The sequence below is a fragment of the Cryptomeria japonica genome, chromosome 11 (genome assembly GCF_030272615.1).
Source record: "Cryptomeria japonica chromosome 11, Sugi_1.0, whole genome shotgun sequence".
Classification (NCBI taxonomy): Eukaryota; Viridiplantae; Streptophyta; class Pinopsida; order Cupressales; family Cupressaceae; genus Cryptomeria; species Cryptomeria japonica.
Genome location: NC_081415.1, coordinates 695,379,598 through 695,388,690, shown reverse-complemented (window position 1 = coordinate 695,388,690; position 9,093 = coordinate 695,379,598). Strand labels below are relative to the sequence as shown.

At 31.8% G+C, this 9,093-nt stretch overlaps 1 protein-coding gene across 1 annotated transcript; it reads right to left on the bottom strand.

Annotated features, from left to right (window-relative positions):
- Positions 1 to 4,990: 4,990 nt before the first annotated feature.
- On the bottom strand, positions 4,991 to 8,758 carry LOC131860403 (uncharacterized). The gene is made up of 3 exons (XM_059214812.1): positions 7,902 to 8,758; positions 5,507 to 6,176; positions 4,991 to 5,320 (listed from the first exon to the last, which is right to left on the bottom strand). Exons 1-3 carry the CDS (start codon positions 8,756 to 8,758, stop codon positions 4,991 to 4,993), a joined length of 1,857 nt encoding a protein of 618 aa, XP_059070795.1.
- Between the last annotated feature and the right edge of the window lie 335 nt (positions 8,759 to 9,093).

Sequence of the window (9,093 nt, the reverse complement as noted above, 5' to 3'; positions counted from 1 at the left end):
ATCTATACACGTATTCTTAAACTTTTTAGTCAAAATTGACATTAGACATGTTTGTAAAATAATTTTTCAATTGCATCTTTACACATTGCAACAAAAGATACATTGCTATTTATATTTCCCTTACTTAGATTTGTGCTATATAGATTTAGCATATGCAGATGTAATTTTTTCACATGTATGTGCCTAATTGGTCCAACATATTCAATAGTTTCATGTTTAGATGGTTGATTGATCCTTCATTTTAATCATATCAATATTGTTGATTTGTGTGGGAAAATCAATAGTTTTTACATTTTGCCATGCTTCAAATATTTTCAGATTAATAGATATATATCATAATCAATATATATAGAACAATAAATTGCATAAATAATGCAAATTAATATAATACATATCATTTTCAATTGAAACTTTAGCCATATCTCTTGAGTGAAAGTATCACACTTTTAATTTCAGAATCTAGAGCATAATTCAAAAATGATGAATACAATGCGTGAGTAAAATTCTTTTGATAATATCTTTAAACAATAGTTATGTTCTTATTTGATAAAACAGGATAGGGCATGAAACCTTACATAACAACCAATTGGCAAAAGAGAGGGATCTCACAAGTAGTGAGATGACCGAAAATAAAAAAAATATAGAGACTTTTCCGAGGACAACAAGCCTTTGACTAGAGAAGTGAATCGATGTAGACAATTACATCAAATCAAATAGAACTTGCAAGTTTCCCATAAGACCCTAAAACCTAAGACCAAAGCCACCTTAGGTTGGAAAGAAACAAAACCAAGAAAAGGGAAAGAAAAAACTAGGTTTTTAAAGGAACCCTTGAACCTTCTACATTTTAGAACACTTTGCACTATAGGATAAACAACCAAAGATTGAACTAGAATGAAAATGACCAACAAATTTTGATAAATTCTGATATTTATCTTAATTTTTTTTAAATAGAATAAAATGTCTACATTAATTACTAATACAATGTAGATGAACCTATTAACACATACACATAGTCCTCTATGTGTTGGGGCCAAAATGAACTATACTCTAATAACACATTGAACTCACATGAGATGGCTTTCATTGGCAAACATATTATATATGTAAACAAATGAAAAATCATTAAGTAATCTCAATGGAAATTTAATACATTGAATTTTATTTTTAAAATAGTACTTTCATTTTAGAAAGTAAATCTATCATAGTAATTTTAAATAATATTCTACTTTAGTGAGCATAATTATTTTATGTATTATCAATCATAAAGTTTAGTAAACAATTCTTCACCAAATAGATATAAAGGCAAAACACCATACCATATATTTTGTACAAGTTGTCATTAATTTCCCATAATTAATTATCATTGATAAAAAAGTTTGTCCAAATTGAATATAGATCCAAGCACATATCTAGAATAGATTGATGTTGTTCACACCATCATCTCATAATAGCTTAATTAAATGCTATCATTAGATATAAAGTTACTAATATTTTGTAATTCATGTATCACCGCCTAATGACTAAATTTGTAATGCCTTTATTTCTTAGAAGAATAGAACTCACCATTATGTAAAGGCTAATGTCTACCTTCTTCCATTTATTGTTGAGATAAAGACACTATACCATAGTACTTAGAATACAAAACTGGACATATTTTAATTAAAAAATGTTTAGAGAGATTCTACTTGTTTACATGAGAAATGAATCAGGACGATGACATGACTATAAAAATTCATCAAAACTAGAGTAAATTCTAATAAATTCTGATACATTTCTTAAGAGTTTTTAAATAGATTAAAATATAAATGGACCAGGATGATGATGACTATAAAAATTCATCCAAAAACTAGAGTAAATTCTAATAAATTCTGATAATTTTTTAAGAGTTCTAAAATAGATTAAAATATCTGAATTAATTAGAAAAGTTTTAAAATAGATTAAAATATCTGAAGTAATTAGAAAACCAATAATAAAATTTCATCTGAACAAATTATGCACAGCTGTGGAACTTGATAGCCCCCTCCTTTTTAGTAGTACAGTTGTCTTGTAACCTGAATAACGCGTTTACAAAGGAGAATTTGTAGGTGCAGTAGGGCGTTTATGTTGGAAGTGTCACGGTTCTGAGAGGGGGGGGTGAATCAGAACCGTACTGTTCTAATTGAAAACTCCTTACAAATTTTTGCACTAAGCAATATAAAACAGAATATTTACAATTTATGCAGGAGAAGCATAAGCATTCATCATAAGCATAAAGAAATGAAACTCACAAACATGAAGAAACACCAAATTTGTGCCGAGTGGAAAACCCTCCAAAATCTCATGATTTTGTCATAGGGAGAAAAACCACTCCATGATCCTGTATCTTTCATTCATTCCAATCCTTTACAATCGGCAGTCACTACTGCTCAGAAATTTAACACAACTCATATACATATACAAATGTGCATATATCACTCGTACATGTACACAAGTTTATGATCAAAACTTTCAGACCCACTTATCCTCAGATACATACATATATATATATATATATATATATATATATATATATATATATATATATATATATATATATATATATATATATATATATATATATATATATATATATATATATATATATATATATATATGTTTTTACACACACACCCATACCTGCATCTAAAGATTACAAGTGTTATATATGAACTTCGAAACAGAACAGTTACATATTTCTAACTGAACCAGTTAGAATCTGTTCAACAAACTTCCTCTTAAAAAACTTAAAAAAAAAACAGTTTCAGATTACGAATCTGTTTTAGACAAAACTGATAATCATTAAGCTTCGTTTGTGAGATATTCGAAGACAGTTTCCATAACGGCATTATGCTTTGCAACTGACTGAAAACGTTTACACATTTCCTTTTGCTTTGAACCAACAAAAAACTTTATATAGTACCCTGGGTTTAAAACCCCAAAAGATTTATACAAACTTCTAAAACACTGCATAGCCATATTTCAGATTCGAGACCCTCTTTAGAAGTGAACAAGAACATAAACCTTCATACTTGTGAAGTTTAAGATTCTGCCCAAAGAACCTCATACCTGAAACACAAGACTCTGTTCGGCCTTAATACCTGAAACACAAGACTCTGTCTGGCCTTAGGAAGTTTCTTCCTTCTTTCATACGCCCCAGATTCTCATACATGAGCAAAAACGAACATATAAGCAAACTTCTATTCTTTCTGAGAAAGATAAATGCATAAACCTGAAACTTCATTTGAAATAAAAAACAAACAATGAACCTGCCTGTATCCATCAATCAACTTCCCTGTTTCGCACAAAAATATCTTGACCCAACCGATTACTTCCTGTTTGTTTTACAGAATGAATTCAACTTTCAAAACGCAACAAAAACCGTTTGCTCAGAATAAACCGATACCCACAACCTTAATCAAATTTAACCAAAATTTGGAGTCCGCCATGCAAAGTCAATACTTGGCGAGAAAGGACTGACAATAATCAATAATGCGTTCAGACTTGTCAGTTTACAGTGGTCTCAATTAAAACTGCCGACAACATCATTAAACCTTTTCAATTTTTTCGCTTTAAACAAATTCCATCATATATTCCATGCCACGTCAAAAATGCCACATGTAACATTTTGCCAACAAAACAGATCTGCCACGTGTTTGCCGGATGACAGATAATTTAAATAGTTAACAATCTCCCCCATTTTTGATGCAAAAATTTTCACCATTTCATAAAATGAACTGAAATACCATGTTGATTATAAACAAGATAATGAACTGAAATGCCAAACAGATTTACCATGAAAACATGATTAACCCATGAACCAAGTGCATCCAAATACAAGAACCAAACCTGAACAAACCAAAACTGCTGTGCCAAAAGATCAAATCAAAACTGAACCTGTATGAACCCTGTATGAACCTGTGCCATATGAACCTGTATGAACCTGTGCCAAATGATCAAATCAAAACTGAACCTGTATGAACCTGTGCCAAATGATCAAATCAAAACTGAACTGTGATGATCAAATGGCCAAAACAAAACTGAACTTACTCCCTCAAAATTTATGCATCAAAAATCTAACCATCTGCTTTAAATGTTTTCTGTGAAAGAAGCAGAAACCTAACACAGAATATGAAAAGGGAAAAAAAACTTATCCCAGCATGGATTGGGAGAAGACTCCCAATCAAATTCTGAACTGTTCAAACAATTCTCTAGGAAGAGCTTTGGTAAAAATATCAGCAACTTGTAATTTAGAAGGTACATGAATAAGAATGACCTCATTTGATGACACATGTTCGCGAATAAACTGCAATTTGATGGCAACATGCTTAGTTCTAGAATGCATAACAGGATTTTTAGAAATCTGAATAGCACTGGTATTGTCACAAAGGATTTTTAGAGGTTTTTGAACATGAATACCCAAATCTGAAAGCTGATAAGACATCCAAATTAACTGAGTACAACATGCCGTTGTAGCAATAACTTCAGACTCAGCAGTAGAAATAGTGACACATTCTTGTTTTTTACTGTGCCAAGCAACTAACCGATCACCTAAGAAAAATGCAGCACCACTAGTACTTCGTTGATCATCTTTACATCCACCCCAATCAGCATCTGTATAACCAATGAGAGCAAAATCATCATTTTTTGGATACCACAAACCATAATCCAAAGTACCTTGTAAATATTTAAAGATACGATGAACAACATTGAGATGAGATTGACGAGGAGCTGCTTGATATCTAGCAACTTGACATACAGAGTGCATTATATCTAGTCTAGAAGCAGTAAGATATAAAAGACTTCCTATCATAGATCGATACTCTCTTTGATCAACAAGAGGAGATTCATCAATTTTCATCAACTTACATCCAGTTTCCATTGGTGTACCAACTGGATTACAAGTATCCATTTGAAACCTTTTAAGCATTTCCTTAGCATATTTCAGTTGAGAGATAAACAAACCATGTTCAAGCTAAGAGACTTGAATTCCCAAGAAAAATGTCAAAGGTCCTAACATAGACATTTCAAATTCTGACTCTATGATTCCTGAAAAAGTTTGTGCTAAATGATCATTAGTAGAACCAAAAATAATATCATCAACATATATTTCAACAGCCAATAAATTTTCATTGTCCATTTTTGTATACAAAGTGCTGTCCACATTTCCTTTAATGAATCCATTTGCAATTAGATGTTTATCTAATCTGGAATACCAAGCTCGAGGAGCTTGTTTTAAACCATATAAGGCCTTTTTGAGACGAAGAACATAATCAGGCTTGTCAGAAGATTTGAAACCTTCTGGCTGTTCCATATAAACTTCCTCCTCAAGATATCCATTTAGGAAAGCAGTTTTGACATCCATTTGGTAAACAGTGAAATTTTTATGAGTGGCATATGCAAGAAAGATTCTGATTGACTCCAACCTTGCAACTGGTGCAAAGGTTTCACCAAAATCAACTCCTTCTTGTTGTGCATATCCTTTGCAAACAAATCTGGCTTTATTTCTGATCACTACACCTTCCTCATTTAGTTTATTGCGGAATATCCATTTTCCACCAATAATATTTTTACCATCAGGTCTGGGAACAAGTTCCCAAGTCTTGTTTTTCTCTATCTGATTTATTTCATCTAGCATAGCATTTTGCCAACTAAGATTTGATAGAGCTTCTGTTACATTCTTTGGTTCAAAATCTGCTATCAAACAAAATTGTTCAACAATATTTACTTGTTCTCCTATTTTGGCTTTTCTTCTAGTTAAAATTCCTTTATCAATATCACCAATAACTTGAGACTCAGGATGTCTCTTAGCTATTATTCTAGAAGATGTTTTTATCTTTGATCCATCACTAGTGATTTTAGAATTGGAACAATTTTCTGATTCTATTTTTCCTACAAGTTCATCTTCATCATCAGTTTCAACTTTATCTTGTTCACGATTTTCATTATGAAAACTTTCTGATTCTTGAAAAGATAAACTTTCATATTCTTCTTTGTCATTACAGCATACAGATGTTTCATCAAACATAACATTTATAGCTTCTACAATTTTGTTCAGCCTTTTATTATAGCATTTATATGCTTTGCTATGTGTAGAGTACCCAAGGAAAATCCCTTCATCAGATCTTGAGTTAAAGTTTTCTAGAGAATCATCATTCTTTCTGATAAAACATTTGCAACCAAATATTTTAAAGTTCTTAACATTTGCTATTTTCCCATACCATAATTCATATGGTGTATAAGCTGTCCTAATTCTGATTTGAGCTCTATTTAAAATATAGACAGCTGTATGAACAACTTCTTTCCAGAACTTGTCAGGCAGCTTTGCTTCATTTAACATGGTCCTGGCCATTTCCTTGACAGTTCTATTTTTTCTCTCTACAACCCCATTTTGTTGTGGTGTCCTAGCAGTAGAGTATTGTCTTTTTATGCCTCGTTTTTCACAATACTCAATAAATTCTTGAGAAGTAAACTCTCCTCCTCTATCTGATCTTAAGCATTTCAGTTTTAAATCAATTTCTCTTTCCACCATCTTCCTGAAAATTTTGAAACGTTCAAAGGCTTCTGATTTATGTTTCAAAAATGTTACCCAAACCATTCTTGAATAATCATCTATAAACAGCATGAAATATTTTTCATCATTTAAAGAGGCTGTTTTGGTTGGACCACATAAATCAGTATGTACTAGTTCAAGTGGTCTATTTGTCAGATATTCTTTTGTTTTAAAAGAAACTCTTGTTTGCTTACCTTTTATACACTCTTCACAAACAGATGCAGGTTTAGTTATTTGTGGTAGTCCCCTGACCTTTTTGTTCTTGCTGATTCTAGCAAGATTATCAAAGTTCAAATGTCCCAGTCTTTTGTGCCATAGCCAATTTTCTTCCACTTGACTCATAAAGCAGGTATTGACCAATGATGTTTCTTGAATAGTTGAATCTATCAGATTATACAAATTACCATTTGTTCTTAACCCACTGGCAATGACTCTATCTTTCCCATTTTTAATATGACATTCTTTTGCATTGAAAGAGATAGAATATCCATTATCACATATCTGACTGACACTTAAAAGATTATGTTTCAACCCTTCAACAAAGTACACATCATGTATTGGTGTATCATTATTTAAGATTATTGAGCCTTTTCCTGTTATATAAGCTCCTGAGTTATCACCAAAACGTACAAAACCTCCATCAAAGTTTTCTAAGGTTTTGAATTTGTTCTTGCACCCAGTCATATGATGAGAACAACCACTATCCAACACCCATGTTGCAGATTTTTGAGCAAATAAGACTGTTTCAACAATTAAGGACTTTTCATTTGTCTTTACTTGTTTCCATATCTGTTTAGGTCTCAGATTTAATTTACACTAATTTGCATAGTGACCATAGTAAAAACATTTGAAGCACCTAATAACTTTTCTTTTGCCTTGACTAGTGCTATTTTTACAAAAGATTGCTTTGTGCCCAAAAACATTACAGTTGAAACAATATCCATTGAAAAGCAACTTTGTTTTCTGATTAGTAGATTCTTCAGAAGAACATTGCAAGATATTCAGTTTTTTATCCTTTTCTTCAAGTAAGAATTTTTGACTTTCTATAATTGAATTTGCTTTTATTAATTCATCTTGAAGTTTTTGATTTTTAGTCTCATGATTTGCAACTGATTTTTTTAACCTTTTAATTTCTTGCAGGGATTTTAGAAGTTCTTCTTCAAGATCTACTTCTATTTCTAAATCAGATGAGGATTCAGGCTCATTTGATTCAAATTTAGGAGTATGTACTATTTCAGCCATAAACAATTTTTCCCCTTCTTCATTTGCATCATTGGATTCTTCATTTGGATCCTCTTTTAAAAAAAAACTTTTCTTTTTGAAATCCTTAAACCTTTTATTCTGATTCCAAGGCTTCTTTCTAGAAAACTTCTCAGATTTCTCATCACAATCATCAAGTTCAATATTTGGACATCTAGTAGCAAAATGTCCTAATTGACCACAACTGAAGCATTTAGGTTTGCTTTTATATTTCTTTGCCATTCTTTTAACCAATAATGCTTCTAAAGCATCAGTTAGATCTGAATCACTCTCATCATTCTTTTCAACCTTAAAGGCTGATTCTTTTGATGAAGAACTAGCTTGATTGCTAATTCTCATTTCATATGCAGTTAGAGTTCCTTGAAGTTGATGTAAGGTCATTTTTGAAAAGCTTTTCTTTTCTTCTAATGTAGAAATTTTTGTTTCAAATTTAGGTAGGACTGACCTAATAACCTTTGAAACAACATCATGTTCTTCTATGTCTTCACCTAGACCCTTCCTGGCATTCACAACTTCCTCAATTCTTAAAAAATATGCAGCAATGGTTTCATCCTCACTCATTTTCAGATTGTCAAACTGAGTTTTAAGAGTAATCAGTTTAGATTCTTTAACCTTGTCATCTCCTTGATAGATAGTTTCAAGTTTTACCCATATATCATTTGCAGATTTACAATAAATGACTTTGGCAAAGACATCTCTAGTAAGACCACAAAGAAGAGCATATCTAGCCTTCTTATCTAATTCAAATTTTAGTTTCTCATCAGCATCAGTAGGAACTGACGCTGGAACAGTGTATTTTGTTGTTACTACATCCCACATCCTTACATCTAGAGAATGTATAAATGCTTCCATTTTAACTTTCCAGAAAACATAGTCATTTCCATCAAATAAAGGTGCCCTATTAAGGAAAGCTCCTTCAGAATGTGCCATAACTTCCAATAACCAGAGATCAATTCCTAAAGGGAATCCTACGCTCTGATACCACTTGTTGGAAGTGTCACGGTTCTGAGAGGGGGGGGTGAATCAGAACCGTACTGTTCTAATTGAAAACTCCTTACAAATTTTTGCACTAAGCAATATAAAATAGAATATTTACAATTTATGCAGGAGAAGCGTAAGCATTCATCATAAGCATAAAGAAATGAAACTCACAAACATGAAGAAACACCAAATTTGTGCCGAGTGGAAAACCCTCCAAAATCTCATGATTTTGTCATAGGGAGAAAAACCACTCCATGAACCTGTATCTTTCATTCATTCCAATC